The 21,350-nt window shown below is 45.1% G+C and overlaps 1 protein-coding gene across 4 annotated transcripts in view; it reads right to left on the bottom strand.

The window, feature by feature from the left end:
* Positions 1–17,684, bottom strand: part of PACC1 (proton activated chloride channel 1) — a 48,694-nt gene extending 31,010 nt beyond the window's left edge. For all 4 annotated transcript variants that reach the window (XM_055084095.1, XM_055084094.1, XM_055084092.1 and 1 more), the window contains exons 1-2: positions 17,521–17,684; positions 13,353–13,449 (exon numbers count right to left, since the gene is read on the bottom strand). In XM_055084095.1, coding sequence (XP_054940070.1) covers positions 13,353–13,449; positions 17,521–17,556 — 133 coding nt within the window. In that variant the 5' untranslated portion in view covers positions 17,557–17,684. The remainder of the gene's footprint in view (positions 1–13,352; positions 13,450–17,520) is intronic.
* Between the last annotated feature and the right edge of the window lie 3,666 nt (positions 17,685–21,350).

The raw sequence follows: 21,350 nt of genomic DNA, 5'->3' as shown, positions 1-21,350 counted from the left end.
ATTATTAGAGAAATGTAAATCAAAACTACAATGAGGTATCACCTCACACCAGTCAGAATGGCCATCATTAAAAAGTCTACAAATAATAAATGCCGGAGAGGGTGTAGAGAAAAGGGATCCCGCCTACACTATTCGTAGGAATGTAAATTGGTGCAGCCACTATGGAGAACAGTATGGAGGTTCCTTAAAAAACTAAAAATAGAATTACCATATCATCCTGCAATTCCACTCCTGGGCATATATCTGGAGAAAACTCTAATTTGAAAAGATATATGCATCCCAATGTTCACAGCAGCACTATTTACAGTAGCCAAGACATGGAAGCAACCTAAGTGTCCAATCAACAGATGAATGAATAAAAAAGATGTGGTATATATATATATATATATATATATATATACACACACACATACATACACACACAATGGAATACTACTCAGCCATAAAGAAGAATGAAATAATGCCATCTGCAGCAACATGAATGAATCTAGAGATTATCATATTAAGTGAAGTAAATCAGAGAAAGACAAATATCATGGAATATCACTTATATGTGGAATCTAAAAAAACGATACAAATGAACTTATTTACAAAACAGAAATAGAGCCACTGACACAGAAAACAAACTTAGGTTACCAAAGGCGATACTGGAGGGGGTGTGGGGTGAGATAAAGTAGAAGTTTGGGATTAACATATACACACTACTATATATAAAATAGGTAAACAACAAGGACCTACTGTGTAGCACAGGGAACTATACTCAATATCTTGTAATAATGGAAAAGAATCTGAAAAAGAGTAAATAAAAAAACATATATATAAAACTGAATCACTCTGCTATACACTCGAAACTAACACAACATTGCAAATTCACTGTATTCCACCCCCGCACACCAAAAAAAGAAGAAGAAGAGGGAGAGACACCAACAATGCATACACACAGAGAAAAAGTCACATGAGGGGGTGACAGTGGACAGAGTTCAAGGCTGGCAGAGCAGTCCGAGAAAGTTAGGGGGAAACCTGAAAGGGAGAGAGCCACATAGGGTAGTCAACTCCCAAATCTGCAAATGAAATATGCTCAACTTCTTGACTGGAGCCACCAGGAGGGCCAGCAAAAAAGCAGCAGCTGGAAACCAAAAGATCTGAGTGGAGATTTCAGCTGCTGCTAATGCAAGGAACATAGATTAGAACTTGAGTCTTGTCATTTTAACTATCTGCTAAGACAAAAGTTCTTCAGAGGATCATAAGAGAATCCAGAACCTCTATAACGTGTCATTAATAACGTCTAGTGTTCAATTAAAAAATCACCAGACAGGGCTTCCCTGGTGGCGCAGTGGTTGTGCGTCCGCCTGCCGATGCAGGGGAACCGGGTTCGCGCCCCGGTCTGGGAAGATCCCACATGCCGCGGAGCGGCTGGGCCCGTGAGCCATGGCCGCTGAGCCTGAGCGTCCGGAGCCTGTGCTCCGCAACGGGAGAGGCCACAGCAAAGGGAGGCCTGCATACCACAAAAAAAAAAAAAAAAAAAAAATCACCAGACATGCACAGAAACAAGAAAATGTGACCCATACTCAAGGAAAAAAGCAGTATATAGAAACCAATGCCAAGATGACCCCAAATGTTGCAATTAGCAGACAGGAATTTTACAGCACTTTAAGGATTTAAAAGAAAATGTTAAGGATAAGGAATGAACAGAGGGGAAATAGAGAATCTGAAACTGTAGAAAAGAACCAATGGGAATTCTAGAGCTGAAAAGAAAAATAAATAAAATGAAAAACTCACAGCATAGTCTTTAACAGCAAAAGATGACAAGAGAAAAAACCCAGTGTAGTTGAAGTTAAATGAACAGAAATTATCCAATCTAAAAAAAAAAAAAAAAAAAAAAAGATCAAAGAAAAAAACTAACAGAGCCTAGACAACTGTGGGACAATATCTAGCAGTCTAACAACAGGTAACTGAAGAGAGAAAATGGATCACAAAAAATATTTGAAAAAATAATGGCCCAAACTTCCCAAAACTGGAGGAAAAACATCAATTTATAGATCCAAGAAGCTCAATACATGCCAAGCAGTATAAATAAGAAAACCAATCCTACGCAAATCATAGTCAAACAACCAACGCAAAGGTAAGAGAAAAATGTTGAAAGCAGTCAGGAAAAAAAAAAAGGCATATTACATACAGGAAATTATATCTAACGACAGGTTAACTTTTGATCAGAAATAATGAAGGTCAAAAGACAATGGAACATCTTTAAAGTACTGAAAGAAAAAAAATTCTGTCAACTGAGAATTTTACAATTCCAGCAAAACTAACCTTCAAAAATGAAGGGGATAAGGTTATTTTCAAACACAAAAGCTTAGAGAATTCATCACCAACAGACTTGCACTACAATGCACGCTAAAGAAAATTCTGAAATGACACTAGATGGTAACACTCAGATGTATAGGAAGGAATAAAGATCCCTGGAAATGTTAAATAGGTAGGTAAATATAAAAAGCTATTTACATATTTTTAAAATTTTAGGCTATCTAAAGCAAAAATTATACAACAATACTGTAAGGTTTTCTAACTTTTGGGAAAGAAGGAACAGAGAAACAACATATAAGACAAATAGAAAACAGCAAAATGGTAGAACCAAATACAACCATATCAATAATTACTGTAACTGTAAATGGGCTAAACACTCCAATTAAAAGGCAGAGACTGTCAGCCTGGATTAAAAACTAGATCCAACCAAATGATGTCTATAAGAGATGGACTTTAAATACAAAGACACAAGAGTATTTGCTCATAATTATTTCATTTTCTTTTATTTAAAAGCACAAAAGCAAGAGGAGCACAGAACTTTTAAATGTCCTAGGTTGACACAGAGAAGGAAATCATTCATTCTTTACTTCTACAAACATACATCAAGCATCAACTCTACATGCAACACTTTGTGCTAGGTGCTTCAGGGAGATACCAAGAGAGAAGGATTGATGGTTTGTGCTACAAGTGCTACAGGATTCAGAAGGATGTGAAGATGTAAAATGTGAGATTTCCTTTTCTTGGAGGGATGAATGGGGAGTGCAGGGCTAAGGGCAGAGATCAGCAAAGGCTTTGTGGAGGAGGTTGCATTAGCCCTGTCCCTAAAGCACCAGGAGGATTTTGAGGAAGAAATAATTTGGTGTTCATTATTCATTTGTTTTGCGAACTGAAAGACCAGATATCTAGGCCAGTGGTAGAGTAAGAGCTTGGTCTCCAGCCCCAGCTCTGCTACTAAATATAACTACTCTGTGACCCAGGACAGTTACTTAATGCTCCTAAGGATAACTTTCTTCATGTGAAAAGGAAATAATCATTTCAATTTTCTATGATTTCTGAGAGAAGCAAATGAGAGATTGTTGTAAAATGCACTATAGAGTGCCTGCTCAATGAATTACTGTTATTGGAGACCCAGAACGTACCCACTACCCCTCAAAAAATGAAGCCCTCAATGATGAAGATAACAAAGATGAAAAGCATGGAATGACAATCTCATAATAATTAACTAGAAAAAATATATGCTGAAGATAAAATGGAGGTGGGGCAGAACACAGTGTCTTTCATATAGTAGTCATGTAATGTTTCCATGTCTGTTAAATGAATGAATAACCCAAATAACAGATGAACTAAGTCTTACAATGCTTACTAGCTACCCTGAATTGGTCAGAGAATACTAGTGTATTTCAGGCACATAAAACTATAAACCAACTGGTGTGCCTTATTATTTCTGGTAAAATAGTTTAGAAAATTCTTACTTTACAGGAATGCCAATTCCCAGAAGTGTCTGTGTGGTTCCTTCAGGCTGTGAAGAACAAGTTACTGCTGACAATGGATGTTTACTCTAAGAGGAACCAGGAAGCCCCAAGGAAATACCTTGGGTAGCTGAGAGTGAAGCCAAGGTACAAAGCAGCTCTAGTTCTCCAAAGGGAATTAAAGCAATTCATATTTTCAACTTGCTTTGTCTCTGATTCTACTTTGGCTGCTTATTGTTTATTAAGTCCGTAGTGGGACTGTGTCCATTTCTGCACCCTCACAGCTCTGCCACCTGCCTTCCTGCTGTGTTCCTCTCATGACCCTGCTCCACTTTACTCTTGAAGTCCCTCTCTCTGAGTTTTGCATGCAGACCCCCTCCTGGAGAGTATCCTGTATAGGGTACCCCATTAGGCACATCACAAGACACTGCCCTTCTCCAGACCCAGCCTGTAGATGGCTTCCCTTAGCTCTGGTGCTGATCCCTGATCAGTCACATGTAGCCTGGCTGCAAGGCCACAGGACCCAAAGTATGGTGGTTTGTGCACAGGGAGCTACCCATAGCTGTTTTGCTTGGAAGGCACTCCCAGCCCCCATGGTCCATGTGAGACCACAGGTTCCCTTCAAAACATGGCAGGTAAAAGCATATTCACTGTCATGAGCTGCTCATAACTGCAGTGGCAATAGGTTTCAGGTTGCTACGTTCTAAGGGGACTTGAAAAGATCACAAGATAAAAGTGAAGGAACTTCAAATGACTGAATTGGTGTGTAACATCTGAATAGAATTTTTGAGAGTCGGTAGTGACCTGAAAGGCTATCTGGTCCAACCCCATTCCTTGTGCAGTGATCCTGGTCCCACAGTCAACAACTGGCACAGAATGAGGGTCCTAGAGTCCTGACTCCTAGTGCATGCTCTTCCGCTACACGATAGTAAACATTAGTCCTTAAGATTCAGTTACTAATGATGATTAAAAGAAGATCTGATTGAAAAAACATAACTTCAAAACAAGCAGAACATTTTTAAGGTAAACTGCATATTACGTCTGGGCTGCACAACATGATGAAGATGAACAATGACAGGCATCTGTGGGCAAGTGCCTCCTCTATCACAGCCAGAACAACATGATTTGAAATGTTCTGCCTTCATGATGCCTTTGGTTAGGGAAAGAGATGACTTTCTCCCTACTTATTCTCGAAACTTCAAAAAAAAAACTAATTTAAGGCAAAAAGGCAAAAAATTTAAGGCAAAAACTAATTTAACAAAAAGGTCACATGACAACTGCACCACCTGCATTTGTTTGGCAGGGGTACCTGGACAAATTACTCTCGTGGGAACACGGGCCCAGAGTTTCTTCTGTTTCATTCACAGAAGCCAGGTTTAGCCTCTTCACAGGCCCTTCACTGATCCACAAATTGGCATGTAACGTAAATAAAACACTGTAGAATTGTTTATCATCCACATGTGCTATATGTGACACTCCAATTCTAAAAGTAGACACCGTTTCATTTTACCATTCTTTTAGAAAGGTGCTGGATATTTGAGAAAATGTCTCACGCACTCTGCAGTCAGAAAAACCAAACTCTGGCTTTTTTTGTGGCAAGCAGGATGAATGTATTTTAAAAGTATACATCCTTTATATATATGCAAAGTCACAGTAGTAGAAGAGAAAAATAATGCACAAGATTTTCTTGGGAAAGGTAATTTATGAGTTTTATAAAACCCATGACAGAATTGCTTCAAAGACCCAAACTTGCCCCAGAATGTAAGTCAGGCCATTAAGAGGATATGTAAAACATTGTGAGACCTTTATTTACAGGAAAGGAAACTGGCTGATTACTGCAACCCTGAAAAACTCTACCTTGCAGAGAGCACTGGGCTAAGATGCATTCAGATTGTGAAGAAGAAATGACTTCTTTATCTTTTTTTCTTTTTAGTGATGTGGTGGGTTTGTTGTTTTAATTTTGTTTTGGTTTTTCTGTGAGATATAATTTACATACCATAAAATTTACCTTTTTAAAGTGAATATATTTTGTAGTTTTTAAAATATTCACAAGGTGTATAACCATAACCACTATCTAATTACAGAACATTGTCATTACCCAAAAAGAAACTCCATACCATAATGTGGTAAAAGCCTCAGTCTGTTCGTTGCCTCTCTATCAGGTGAAGCACAACCACTTACTATTCCTTTCAAAGGGAGAGATGAGACCAGACATGCTAATTGAATATGGGTCGATCAAAAGTTTCTTTCAGTTTTTTCCATAAGATGGCTCTGGTAGCACTTAGTTGTCCTTAACTTCGTTCAAAACAATTTTGTTAGATTGTATGTGAGAGCTGTCATACCAGCGTGCATTTAAAAAAGACTTATCAAAATTTGTGAATTTCTGTGTAGTCATTCTAATATTGAAGATGGAAGGAAAAGAGCAACAATTTCAGCATATTATGCTTTATTATTTCAAGAAAGGTAAAAACACAACCGAAATGCAAAAAAAGATTTGTGCAGTGTATGGAGAGGGTGCTATGACTGATTGAACATGTCAAAAGTGGTTTGCAAAGTATTGTGTTGGTGATTTCTTGCTGGAGGATGCTCCACGGTTGGGGAGACCAGTTGAAGTTGACAGCAATCAAATTGAGACATTAATTGAGAACAATCAATGTCATACCATGCTGAAGATAGCTGACATACTCAGAATATCCAAATCAAGCATTGAAAATCATTTGCACCAGCTTGGTTATGTTAATCGCTTTGATGTTTGGGTTCCACATAAGTTGAGCCAAAAAAACCTTGATCATATTTCCACACATGATTCTCTAATGTAATGAAAATGTTCTGCTTTTTTTTTTAAGATTTATTACTTATTTATTTATTTTTGGCTGCATCAGGCCTTAGTTGCAGCATGCAGTCTCTTCGTTGCAGTGCGCGGGCTTCTCTTTAGTTGTGGCCTGCGGGTTTTCTCTTCTCTAGTTATGGCGTATAAGCTCCAGGGCGCGAGGCCTCTGTAGTTGTGGCGCACGGGTTCCAGAGTGCACGGGCTCTGTAGTTTGCTGCACGCAGGCTCTAGTTGAGGCGCGCCAGCTCAGTAGTTGCGGCACACAGGTGTAGTTGCCCCGCAGCATGTGGGATCTTAGTTCCCTGACCAGGGATCGAACCTGCATCCCCTGCATTGTAAGGCGGATTCTTTGCCACTGGACCATGAGGGAAGTCCCAAATGTTCCGTTTTTAAAACAAACTGTGATGGGCGATGAAAAGTGGATATTGTACAATAATGTGGAATGGAAGAGATCACGGGGCAAGCGAAAGGAACCACCACCAACCAAACCAAAGGCCGGTCTTCATCCAAATAAGGTGATGTTGTGTATACAGTGTGATTGGAAGGGAGTCCTGTACTATGAGCTCCTTCTGGAAAACCGAATGATTAATTCCAACAACTACTGCTCCAATTAGACCAACTGAAAGCAGAACTCGTGGAAAAGCATCTGGAATTAGTCAACAGAAAACACATAATCTTCCAACAGGATAACGCAAGACAGCATGTTTCTTTGATGACCAAGCAAAAATTGTTACAGTTTGGCTGGGAAGTTCTGATTCATGTGCCGTATTCAACAGACATTGCACCTTCGAATTTCCATTTATTTCAGTCTTTACAAAATTCTCTTAATGGGAAAATTTTCAATTCCCTGGAAGACTGTAAAAGGCACCTAGAACCGTTCCTTGCTCAAAAAGATAAAAAGTTTTGGGAATGTAGAATTATGAAGGTGCCTGAAAAATGGCAGAAGGTAGTGGCACAAAAGGGCGAATACATTATTCAATAAAGTTCTTGGTGAAAATGAAAAACGTCTTTTATTTTTACTTAAAAACCGAAGGCATTTTCTGGCCAACCCAATACTTTCTCTTTCTATGGATTTACCTATGCTAGGCAAGTCACATAAATGGAATCATAGAATATGTGACCTTTTGTGTCTGACTTCTTTCACTTCACATGTTTTCAAGATTCGTCCATGTTGAAGCATGTACCAGCTCTTCATTCCTTTTTATTGAACAATAATATTCCATTCTGTGAACATACTTATTTATCCATTCATCAGTTGATGGACATTTGTGTTGTTTCTACGTTTTGTCTATCATGAGTAATGCTGCTATGAACATTCGTTACAAGTTTTTGTGTGGACATAAGTTTTCATTTCTCTTGGGTATATACCTAGGAGTAGAACTGCTGGGTCATATGGTAACTCTATATTTAACCTTTTGAGGAACTGCCAGACTATTTTTCACAGTAGCTGTACCATTTTACATTCCCACAAGCAACGTATGGGGGTTCTAATTTCTCTATATCCTCACCAAAACTTGTTAATCATCATCTTATTGATTGTAGCCATCCTTGTAGGTAGGAAGTGGTATCTCACTGTGGTTTAGATTTGCCTTTCCCTGATGACTAATGATGTTGAGCATCTCTTCATGTGTTTATCGGTCATTTGGATATCTTCTTTGAAGAAACATTACTCAGATTCTTTGCCCATTTTTTAATTGGGTTGTCTTTTTATTATTGAGTGTAAGAGTTATTTATATATTCTAAATACAAGTCCCTTATCAGATATATGATTTGAAAATTTCTCCCATCCTGCGGGCTATCTTTTCACTTTCTTGATAGTATCCTTTGATGCACAAAAGTTTTTCATTTCGATGAGGTCCAATTTACCTATTTTTCCTTTGGTTGCTTATCTTTGTCTACTCTATTAATATACAACTGTTTCCATGGAGAACTGATTATAATGACTAATTAACTGTTTTCCTCAATGTGATTACACCTCTGATGTAATAAACTGCATATTCAATTAGCATGTCTGGTCTCATCTCTCCCTTTGAAAAGAATAGTAAGTGGTTGTGCTTCACCTGATAGAGAGGCAACGAACAGACTGAGGCTTTTACCACATTATGGTATGGAGTTTCTTTTTGGGTAATGACAATGTTCTGTAATTAGATAGTGGTTATGGTTATACACCTTGTGAATATTTTAAAAACTACAAAATATATTCACTTTAAAAACCTGATAGAGAGGCAACGAACAGACTGAGGCTTTTACCACATTATGGTATGGAATTCTTTATCTCACAGAGTAACATTGGGAACATAATCCTGGGCGCTAGGTGCTTAACTCGAACCTCAGCTGCTAAATGCTCAGCAGCCTCATACTGTCTTCCTGTCTTGCTACTCTTAGGTCCAGGCCCTGCATTCAACTCCAGCTCCACCTCCTCTTCTGGCCTCCAAGTGTGGACATCCTCCGAGGCTCAGTCTCCATGACCCTCTCCTGCTCATTCCACACTCTGTGTGCCTGGCTTTCTTCCAGGCCCCTAAACCACCCACTACGGGTCCTCTCTCCGGTCAATCCTACACCTCTCACTGCCTCTAGGCCATCTCTAACCTGACCCACCACACCAACTGAAGCGTGGTGTGTGCACCGCAGACGAGCATCTTCTCTTCCAGCCACCTGCCCCTCCGGACTCTGTCTCTGTATGGTATTATTCTCCCACTCACCTGGCTTCAAACCTCAGAGTCTTCTTTGGTTCTTTCTTCTCCCCCTCCCCTACCTCAAAGAGGCCTATCACATCAGCCTTCAGCCTGTGACGTGGCACAGTTTTCTCGCTTCACCTTAATCCAGGCCCACAGCCTGCCACACTGATCTTCCTAACATGCCCACTTCACTCCTCTTCGTGCTCCGCTCCAATCCCTTTAAATACTGCCTGCCCCCTAGAGAAAGTCCAAACCCCGACACTCAAAACCACCCCTAGTCCGACCCAGCTGAGCTTTCCTACTTCACCTCTCTCTGCTTCTCCTACCAACCCTCTGCTCCAACCACTGTGCCACCCACCGATTCTGAAACACCCTATTGTCATTCCCATCTCCACGTGTTGGCGCACACACCCCTCCTCCCTGGCCAGCCCTTCTTTTTCACCCATATATCACCCTCCTTCAGATTAACCCCACTTCCTTCACCAACCAGCCCTCCTTCGTTCACTCCTGAGGCACCTGTCTCTAGCATTTCTTTAGCCCTCATTCATTCATTCAAGTTGGCTTACATGAGATGCCTTCCTGCTCCAAATCCCCACCTCCCTCTCCCAGGGCACCAGTGCACACTGGGTACCTACAGAGGGCCAGGCACTCTACCAGGCACTGGAGTTACAATGGGGGTAGGGAGGGGACAAACCTTTGTGCCTCACCAAACTCAGGGGCAGGGCCTACAGGCTGACACAATTAACGAAAGAATTATAGTCAATAAATGGACACTCTCAGCTGTGCTAAATGCTACAAAGGAAAAGTACTGAATACTAGAAAGCAGGTAACAGGGAGAAAAAGACCCCATTAGGTAGCTCAGGGCAGGCTGTGTAGAAGGAGGGCAAGTTCTTCTTTGGGTAACCTGCCTTCTCTCTCCACATGGCCTGAGTTCCCAGAAGTAGGCCATGCCTCACTCACCGTCTTCGTGGTTTTAGTATTGGGCATAAAGGTGAAGGAATCCATGAGTGACTCTGGTGGAGGAAGGGGAGGATTTTGGAACAAGAAAGCATCTCATCCAGGAACAACTGAGCCAGAGTCAGAATACGTTCAGAGACAGCCCTGGGTTCAATTTGAGCCCTGCTACTCTTTTACTCTGAGCACAGTACTTAACCTCTCTGTGCCCCAGGTTTCTGTCTATAAACCAGGACTAACCGCCTCCCTCAGAGGGTTGCTGGTTAGATTACAGGATAAAGTATATAGAAAAAGCCCTACCCAGGCCTAGTAGAGGAAAGCGCCTAATCATTGGTGGCTGCTGTCATTACCATTATTTTTATTATTCTTAGGGGACTCAGAGGCAGGAAATGAGCTCTGAAAGTTGTATACCAGGTCATCAAATTTGGGCCAAGTCACTACTGAGACCAGCCAAATGGGCTTCTGAGCACTGGATTGTCTACGGTCTAAACAGGAGATGCGCCCAGGAGAGTTTCCCCAAAAGCAGGGAAGGCTCTTTGCCAGCCAAAGGAACTACCCAAAATTTGCTCTGCCTGAGGTCTGGCTGCCTGCTCTGACTGATCTCAGGCTTTGAGGCCCCAGGAATCTGAGGCAAAAGAGAGGCTGCCAAGGTCGAAGGTCATCATGGCCACTTCCTAATTTGCCTGGCATTTATCTATAAAAGGAAACACAACAGGAAACTTCATCTTTCCAAGTCTGGCCTCCCTCCTCTTCCTGCTGTCACCATCTATTCTCTTCTGACTGGGGGCAAGAGGGCAGTGCAGGGTGCAATAGGCAGAATAATGGCCCACAAAAGATGTCCACATCTTAAATCTTGGAGCCTATAAATATGTCAAGTTACACGGCAAAGATGGGATCAAAGTTACTAATCATCTGACCTTAAAACAGGAAGATTATTCTGGATTATCTGGATGGGCCCAATGTAATCACAAGGGCTCTTTAAACATGGAAGAGGGAGGCAGAACGAGGAGATGTGAGAAAGACCTGAAGACGGAAGAAGAGACATGAGCCAAGGAAGGCAGGCAGCCTCGAGAAGCCGGAAAAGGCACTAAAATGGATTTTTTCCTGGAGACTCCAGATAGGAATTCGCCTGCCGACACCTTAATTTTAGCCCAGTGAGACCCATTTTGGCCTTCTGATCTCCAGGACTCTCAGATAATAAATCTGAGCTGTTTAAGTCACTAAGTTTGTGTTAACTTGTTACAGACACAATAGAAACTAACATACAGGGCTTTTGAACAGTTCTCCCTGGGACCTTAGGGCTTCAGAGGCAAATGCCTAGAGTCAGAGTGAGGGTAGTCATGCTACGACCTTTTACACATTGGGCTTTAATAGAAGGATGCTTAAGATATTTTTAAAAAATCATGGGTGCAGTAGAAAGAGTCTGGGGTCAGACAGAGCTTGATCCAGTCTGTCTGTTGACCAGCTACGTGATCTTCCCACACTTCACTTAGCCTCTCTGAGCCTCAGGGCCTCATCTGGAATCAGGAGGATGACCGCGTCCCAGGGTTGCTATGAGAAGTAAATGGGCAATGGGGATGACAGAGCCTGGCAGTCAGTAAACATTAGCTGCCCTTCCTGCCGCCTTCCTTCTACAAAGTCCTCTCTAAGGATTAGGCACAATCACAGAATTTCCTATCCCATTCCCCTCCTCTACAAATATGGGAATCCAGAAGAGCAGAAGCCCACCTCCCTCAATCCACCCAAGAAGCTGGAGTCAGTCTGGGACTCCATTCATTCATTCACTCACTCATTCATTCACTCAATGAATCGTTATTGCATGGCCAGGGCTGAATGGGGAGCAAAAGGGACTGTCTCCACCCTGGTGTTTACAGTCTAGTAGAACAGACAGACGTTAATCAGTCAGGCAAACACATATACCATTCCATCAGCAACAGCTGCAAGGGAGAGATGTGTAGGCTACGAATGATGGGGGAGGTGATCTAGCCAGGAGGTCAGAGAAGGCTTCGCAGGGAAAAAATGAGTGAGCTGAGAGCTGAAGGATGATTACGCATTAACAGGGTGACAGACGGAAGAGAATTCCAGGCAGAGGAATAAAACTACAAAAAGGCCCAGTGGTGGGAGGGAGGCCTAAAGTAAAAGAAGGCCAGCATGCCTGAGGGGCAGTGAAAAAGGGGAAGCAGGGAAGGAAGGAAAAACAAATGACTTTCGGGTTCAACTGGGTGGTGATGGTACCATTCCTGGAAACAGGAGACACTGGAAGAGGGCGAAGCTGGCAGTGGGGAGACCACGAGGTCAATTCTGGACATGTGGAGTTCAGGGGACCTTTGGGACATCCTGGCAGAGCCACCATCCGGGAATCTGGATACACAGGATATGCGAACAGGTAACCTCTAGGCCAGAGATATAACCACGGCAGTCACGTGTGAGCAGACACTGACTAAAGCAGGGGAGGGGGCCTGAGTGAGGTCACCTGCCAGAGCCTGAGAGAAGGGGGCCTCTGAGAAACATTTAACACCCAAGAGCTGGAGGGTGACTGCAAAGGAGGCTGGAAGGAGTGACCTGAGAAGTAAAGTGTCACATCACGGAAGCTAAGGGAGCAGAGCGTATCCGGGGTGAAGAAGTGGTTGACAGTATCAAACATTCCTGCAAGTCTCTACAAGATGCCACCTTACTGATGGGACCACCCAGTTGGGTGACAAAACTGGAGAGGCCTGATGTCCAGGGATGAGACCTATCGGATAATCACCCAGAGTGCCCTGGGAAGCGACCCAGGTATTAGAGGCTCAACTGCTGACAGCATCCCTGGGAAAAAGGAACACAAAAACAGAGACCCAAAGCTCTTGTCGTTGTATCCGATGGCCTGGCCTCAGGATCTGGCTCAAAATAGAGGACAGAAAAGAGCAGATGCTGGCTTGGACACATCCTCTGTCCCAAGGCTGGTTAAATATGTATAGGTCTAAAACGAGGGCAATACTTGAGATCCGACACCAGGCAGGGGCTGCGCCTCCGACACAGGTCCCCAGCTGGCGAGGAGCCTGGACTGGGGCCTCCAGCTGCAGCAGTGGCTCAGCACCGTTTGCCAGCACTTCCATCCCCAGCGCTGAACCCACTTACCTGGTAAGATCCCTGGACCCTGGACTTTGACCACCTCCTTTTCCCGCTCGTCCGCCTGGTCTGAGTTCTCAACCACCTGATCCAACTCCTCACTCAGCTAAAGGGAGAAACAAAGAGGGCAAGGAAGTCAGCTACATCAGCTTTGCTCTTCTGGACTAGAATAAGAAAGCAGAAGCTGTTTCTCACTTAACTGTCATCAAAAAAAAAAAAAAAAAAAGAAATCACATGATATAGGGTATGTTATACCAATTCTACAGATCAGCACACTGAAGCTCAGAAAATTCAAATTCACTTTAATGTCAACAAAAAAAAAAAAAAGAAATCACATGATATAGGGTATGTTATACCAATTCTACAGATCAGCACACTGAAGCTCAGAAAATTCAAATAACTTCTATAAGGTCACTTTCTGAGGTGCTGGGGGTTAGGACTTCAACATACCTTTTTGGGGAAGATAATTCAACCACAATACTTTCCATGGCCATAGAGCCAAGAGCAAAATCCAAGTTATCTAGTTCCAAAACCCATGCTCTTAATCACTTCCCGAAGAAGGAGGAAATGCAAGCTTAGAGTCTGCTGAGGGAGCAGAGGGGACAGACGTTGGTGCCAGACCTAAAGCCCACCAACTCAGGCTGCAACCGGCGGAACAAAGTGGGGAGGGCAGACCACCCAGAGACAGGTGCTAATTAGCAGCCTAATAGCAGGCAACCTCCACCTCACTTCATCAGCGTTCTCACCTGTCAAACTGGGACAATGATACAATGATAACCAACAAGGTTCCGCAGCATTAAGGAGAAAAGCAAGAAACACCAAGACCAGAGTTTAGCGGAGGACCTATCTCACTGGATTGGGAGGTGAGGGAGGGGATAGACTTCCCAAGTATTTTCTTAGGCTCACAGGGTCAACACTTAAGGTTGCAGGACATCATTAAAAATTCATCTCTAAGAAACTTGAGTTAAAACAAAGCTCTTACGTATCTAATATTCTTCCATCTCCTTCTCCATGCCTCTGCTCCTGCCCTTTATTTATTTTTAATATCTTTATTGGCGTATAATTGCTTTACATTGTTGTGTTAATTTCTGCTATATAACAAAGTGAATCAGCTATACATATACATATATCCCCATATCTCCTCCCTCTTGCGTCTCCCTTCCACCCCTCCATCCCACCCCTCTAGGTGGTCACAAAGCACTGAGCTGATCTCCCTGTGCTATGTGGCTGCTTCCCACTAGCTCTCTATTTTACATTTGGTAGTGTATATATGTCCATGCCACTCTCTCACTTCATCCCAACTACCCTTCCCCCTCCCTGTGTCCTCAAGTCCATTCTCTACGTCTGCGTTTTTATTGTTCCTCCCCTTTAGCATCAGGTAAAGCCTCTAGTTTAAAGCCCTGAAGCCCAAAAGAAAAGAAAACCAACACGTGAAAGATGACACCATGAAACACAGGCCCACAGTGGGAAGGAACACAGATCAAGAGGTCCCCAGGGCTCTTTCCCTTTTGCTAGCCAAAGGGCAAGGAGGATGTTAGTCCTGGGAAGGCCCAGCGTTCTCTGATCCAAGCCTCGCACAGGTTCAGCCTAACCCTAACACACTCCTAACCCAGTTCCCCTCCTGACTACCTGCAGCCATAATAAACCCACCTCCTTGCCCAGCCCTGGCCAAATTCTCAAATGCCCCATCCTGCAAAACCAAAATCTCCCCCCAGCAAAGAAACCTAACTCGGAGCTAGGTCCACTCTCAGAGTGACCCATACAAGATTCAGGAGGCCTCCTTCTTCTGAAGAAGGTGAGAGACAGGGACTTCAGAACGGGCCACTAAAGAAAGTAAGGGGAGGGGGTCCTTCCAGTGTCTTCCACCAACGGAAACTGAATCCACCCTTGGCCTTATCCCTGCAAGCAGGATAACTGCCTATATTTTAATAAACATTTTAGGAGCCCTGCTAGGTAAGGAGATAATGCAGGTTGTGTGTGAATGGTGAGGGACATGGTCCTGTAAACCAGGACCCCAAAGCTCCCCAGAAGCAGGAGCCGCCCACACCCTGTTAATAAAAACTAGCATTCACTGAGGGGTCACGACTGCCAGGCACTGAGCTGAGCACTTTCACAGACCAACTCATCTAATCCTCAGAGCCCTGTGAGATAGGGACTATCATTACCTTCATTTTGCAGATGAAGAAACTTGAGGCTCAGAGAAGTTAAGTAACTTGACAAAAGTCACACAAATGGCAAGAGGCGAGGCAGGATAGGAATGCGGGCTTTTTGACTTAAAAGTCCTGGTATCTACCCACTATGCTCTATTCCCTACAAACCTGAAAACTTTCAGAGTCAAGGAAAGACACAACTCATTTCCCAGGATTCCCCCGCTGCCTCGGGTACAGAATCTAGGGGCCACAGAATCCACAGCACTGGTTAAAATCCATCAGGCTCCTTTTGGACAAAGGAAATGGTAGGAGAAATACAGAAATTTGTCCCAAAGTCAGATTCTAGCCCAGATCCCACACTACAAAATGGCAAGCCTCAGGCAGATCTCATCTGTCTTCAGCTTAGCTTCCCCATCTACTATGGGGCTAAGGCATCTGCTTTATATACTCCACACAGTATCATTTAACAAAGGGAGAAATGTACATCAATATTGATCAGTATTGATCAAGACAGCAGCAGTTCACATGAGAAGGACTGGCAGAATGATAGACTCGTCTGGGAAGTGAGACCCCTAAGGAGCATGTGAGATTTGAGATCCCTGCTTGCACAATGGGGGGAATTTTAACCAAAGGAGTTTGAGAAGGGGTTAAAGAAGAAGAAATGGTGTGAGCATAGGCATAGCAAGAGCACGTTTTTAATCGGTGAATTTCCAGTGTGGCCAGAACCTAGGTGGGTGAGGAGATGACGAAGGTAACAGAAGATACGGCTGCAGGGCTGTGAAAGCTTGTAAGAAGTTTGTACTGTTCTGGGTAGACCAACAGCAGCATCAGGTGTATGTATAAAGGAATGCTCAGGAATCAAGGCAGGGCCCCCGAAAGAATCTGCCCAGCATGGGAGACACCAAAGGGAGAGTTGGTTAGAGCAGACTTGGGGACACAAACCTGAGGATTGAGGATATGGAACTGCCTGAACTTGCCAAGGGAGGGGAGCACGGTGAGGGACACAGGGGAGGGAAGAGAACTAGAAATGACCAAGGTTTGGGACCCTAGAGGAGGAGAAGGAGAGCAGTTCACTAGTGTCAGTTAAGAGTCGGCAGGAGGAGCTGGTCTGAGGGAAGAGCTGGAACCGCAGCCTGCAGCTCAGGACAGACAAGAATGAGACAAAGAACTGGAAAGTGAGAGGTACAGTCGGGGGAGGAGGTGAAAGTGGAGAGAGAAACGGAACGGGGCGAGAAGCAGCTCTGTAGGTGAAAGCACATTTTCAAACTTGGTTGGCCAACAAAAAGAGCTGTAATTATCGCTATCGTTAGCAGCTGCAGGGGCCACGAGGCCTTGGGCGTGGAGGGGGCTGATGCCCACCGCGCCTCTGCCCAGCTGGGAGGAAGGCGCGGGTGCTTCCACTTGTTGCAAAGAACCTCAGCGTGGGGGGCGGGGGGAGGGGGAGTCCGCCCGGCGAACCGCGCTGCTGCCTGGGTCGGACGAGGCTTTAATCATTCACCTGATGGTTAAGGGTCGAGACTCCGGGGCCCCGGCTCCATCCTTCTGCCAAGCGAAGGCAGCATCCGGAGGAGGCTCGGAGTCCCGCTTCCTTCCTGCTCCGCCGCAGCTAAGCACGCGGGGACGCCTCCTCCGAAGCACTCACCGCTACTTGGAGGCGGGCTCTCCCCTTGGTGCAAGGCCCCGGGGGGGGGGGGGGGGGGGGGGGGGGAGTCCGCCCGGCGAACCGCGCTGCTGCCTGGGTCGGACGAGGCTTTAATCATTCACCTGATGGTTAAGGGTCGAGACTCCGGGGCCCCGGCTCCATCCTTCTGCCAAGCGAAGGCAGCATCCGGAGGAGGCTCGGAGTCCCGCTTCCTTCCTGCTCCGCCGCAGCTAAGCACGCGGGGACGCCTCCTCCGAAGCACTCACCGCTACTTGGAGGCGGGCTCTGCCTGCCCGGACGCCCCCCACAGCCCAGCCGCCCGGACCCCCGAGACCCGCTCTGCCTCACAGGAAAATTTGCTTTCGCCCCCGCCCCTGCCTTGTACCTCTTGGTAGGATGTGGAGAGCTCCTGGCGGATCATGGCACTGACCGGACCTAAGGCAAACCTGAGCCCGCTGCGATTCCCGGGAAGCAGCTAAGCAAGCACCGCGGCTGCAGCGCCGAGATCTGCCGGCTCTCCGAGGCGAAACCGGTTCGCAGGAGCGGCTTCGAGACGAGGCGGGGCGCGCTCGGCGCATGCGCCTCGCCCCCGCCGCCGCTGGAGCCGCGAAAGGGTTGCTGGGAAATGTAGTTCTGGACGTGAGGGCCCCACTCAGCATTCCCGGGGCAGCGAAGCCTTTGAGTTACCCAGAGCCAGGCTTAACCCGCACATCAGACGCACGTGCTTTCCTCTTCTCTTACTTCCTCTCTTTATTGGAGGGGGTCGGACGGAGAAAATGAGTGGAAAGTGGAACAAGGGGGCCAAGTCAGACAGGTAGGAGATCCTAATCTATAATTGAAAGAGGAAGCTTGGCCTTGTAGTTTATAACCATAGTAAGTATCTGGAGAGCACTTTATATGTTATGAAGCATGTTCATGCCCATTTTGCCTTTCATCCTGCGAGGAACCCTGTAAAGAGGGCATTTTTCTCTCTGTTTTACAAGTGAGGAAACTGAGGTACCTTGTTTCAGAAGGGATGGGGAGAAAGCCATAAACAAATGAAGATTATTTAATCCAGGAACAGAAGACAGAATCCAAGTTCTTTCCATTATTCCTGGGGCAGACACTTGGAGTCAGGACCTCTAGATTCTTGTCCTGGCTCTGCCCCTCTCCCACAGGTCTTGTAATACTCTGAGCCATCCTCTGTTCACCTTAGAATGCAACTACTAAACCCTGCCCCGCTTCACAGGTCCTTATTTGAGCCAAAACAGGTCATGCAGCAAAACCCAAAGGTGCTGTTCACAGTAGCAAAAGCCTCCTGCCCTGAATGTGGTGGAAAATTGGGTGTTTGCCCTGTGGCAGGGTGGACCCACATCTTCCCCTCTTCCTGCTGCCTGAACAGCTGTTCTGTGTGGCTGCCCTGGGCTGCTTAGTAGTGAAGCAGATAGAGGTTGCCTATGCCTTGGTGAATGCTGCTCTGTGTTCCGGGCAGCTGCAACTCTGCAAACCCCTGCACTCAGGGCCTCTTCCCTCCTCAGTGGCAACCATAGTAGCACCAACCACATCAGAGCAGCCTGGACCTTCAGAGTGTTAGTACTGGGAGGGCTCCACCACCTCTTCTGACCACCCTACCCCAGCCCAGACCCTTTGCTCTCACATCTATTAAATGGGACAATATATACAGCACCTAACACATAGTAGGCATTCAGCACATGTTTGTTAAATTTATGAATGGAACACTTATTCCATCCATTTCAGTTAACAGTTGCTTACCAAAACAAATAACAACAAACAACTCATTAAATTACTTACTGCTTTACTACAAGGGAGGTTGATAGAACAAGTTACACAATCATAGAAATTTAGAACTAGAAGGAACCAGAGAAATCTAGTCCAGCCCTATCATTTCTATCTACTCTTTGTTGGTATGACCAAACTGGAAAATTATGGGCTCCCACATTTGAAGGAGATACTGACAAATACAATATCTGACATGGTTTAACAAACACAATATGCCAGGCACTGGGATATAGAGATGAATAGGGTACTCCAAGGTCCTTGCTCTTGTGACTCTTCCATGCTAGAGTCGAGAGACAGACCTTGAACATGTTAACAGAATTTTCTGTACTTGCTGTCCCCAAGTCCTCTCCTCCCATTTCCACATGAGCACACACCAATCAGGCTTTTATGTTCTCCACTCCACTGAAACGGTGCTTATTAAAGTTACAAATGACCTCTGCCATTGTTGTCAAATCAGATGGCCATTTCCCCATCCTCCTCTCTCTTGATCTATCAGCAACACTGGACTCAGGTCATCCTCCCTCTTCCTTGTACACTTTCCTCCCCTGGCTTCAGGACACCACACGCTCCCACTTTGCTTCCCACCTCACTTGCTGCTCCTTCTCCAGTCTCCTTTGCTGGTTTCTCCTCATCCCCTCAACTCTACAGGGTCGCCTTCCTCAGGCTAGGTCTTTGATCTTTCTACTCACTCCCTAGGGACTAATAAAGTGGTCTCCTTTAGTCTCATGGCTTGAATTACCATCTATATCCTAAGGATTCCCGATATGGGTTGAATTGTGTTCCCCAAAAAGATATGTTTGAAGTCCCAACCCCTGGTACCTCAGAATGTGACCTTCCTGGGAAATAGAATTGTGGCAGATGTCATTAGTTAAGATGAGGTCACACTAAGCAAGGTGATCCCTTTGTCTATTATAACCTGTGAATTTACAGGAAGATGGAAGACGATAGGAAGGTAGACACACAGGGTAAATGCCCTGTGATGACAGAAGCAGAGATTGCAGTGATGCAGCTGTAGGCCACTCACTTCCTCACCATCTTCAGGTCTTTCTCTCAACATCGCCTTATCAGCAATGCCTCCTCTGAAGCACCCTGTTAAAACTGCAAACCCCATTGCCAACTTGTGCCCCTACACTGCTTTATATTTCTCCCTAGCGTGTACCACCTTCTGACTTTCATGTTCAGTCTCCCTGCACTAGAATATAAGGTCCGTGAAGGCAGGGTGCTTATGTGTCTTGTTCATCGCTATATCCCAGTGCCTCCAACAGTGCCTGGCAGTTTCTGGTACTCAATGAGTAGTTTAGTAAATAAACGAACAAAATAATTTCACATAGTGACAAGAGCTCTAAAGAAAGGAAAAGAGACCACGTGATAGCACGTGATAGGGCAGCTGTGGAGGGAGGTGCTGATTGTGGGGAGTCAAGAGAGGCCTCAAGATGGTAGTTACTTGTGATGGTAGTTACCTGAATGACAAGAGGGTCATGACGACTGCACCCCAGGAAGAGGGCACCGGTACAGTACAGAGGCCCAGGCTGGGACGCAAGCAGAAGGCAGTGTGCCTGGAGGGGACCGATGGAGGGGCACTTAGGAGACAGAGTCAGCGGGGCAGGCAGAGACCAGATCCTGGAGACTGGGTTGTGCTGATCCTGGGCTTGTTTGCTCTCAGATCCCATTCTCGCCTCTCCTGCTCAGCTCTCGGTTACCAGGACTGGCCCTGAAGGCTGGGTTTCCACTGGGTTCAGTCGAAGCACTGCTCGGAGACTGGAGGGGATCTGGGCAAGGGGGGAAGCCAGGGTTTTTCCTTCCCTTGCTCTCTGCCCCTGGCAGCTTCCCTTCCATAGCTCTAGCCCCTGATGCAAAGGTTTTTTTGTGGTTGTAGCTTTGGTCAGGTGACCCAGGCTCCCAAACTCTAAAAACACCAGGATGTTGCCAATCTTTCTGCGTTGCTAATCTCTGGGCTCCCTCAGGGTTCCTTCTCAGCCTCTTGCATCACCTGCATTACAGCCATTCTGTTTTACTTAGAGTAGTTTCTGTTTTCCTTGCAGGTAACTTACTGATTCATTTGGAAAAATGAATCTGGGTTCAAGTAGGGAAGGGCAATCGGGGGATGCCTGGAGAAATCCAAGGGCATGTGAGCACGCTATTAAATTATAGGCTCACACTCAGTGTCTCAGGGACGAGGAAGCTAGATCTGATCAGTAGAAATTATAGGGAGTTTCTTTTGGCTCAGAGCAGTTCCTAACAAATCCAACTGCAGGGAGAGAAAGGGCTCAAGCAGAGAAGCAGCACCCTGTATGCTGAGGAACAGGATGCATCAGGAAGAGGGTGATATTCTAAGGGTTTAGAAGAGCCTCTTCTAATCTGGAGACCCTGTGACATGGTGTAATGTAGATACTGCACAGCTTACACAGCTTTTCACATCCATACCATTTTTATTTT

Source organism: Physeter macrocephalus, chromosome 4 (assembly GCF_002837175.3).
Source record: "Physeter macrocephalus isolate SW-GA chromosome 4, ASM283717v5, whole genome shotgun sequence".
Classification (NCBI taxonomy): domain Eukaryota; kingdom Metazoa; phylum Chordata; class Mammalia; order Artiodactyla; family Physeteridae; genus Physeter; species Physeter macrocephalus.
This window is presented reverse-complemented; position numbering and strand designations above follow the sequence as displayed.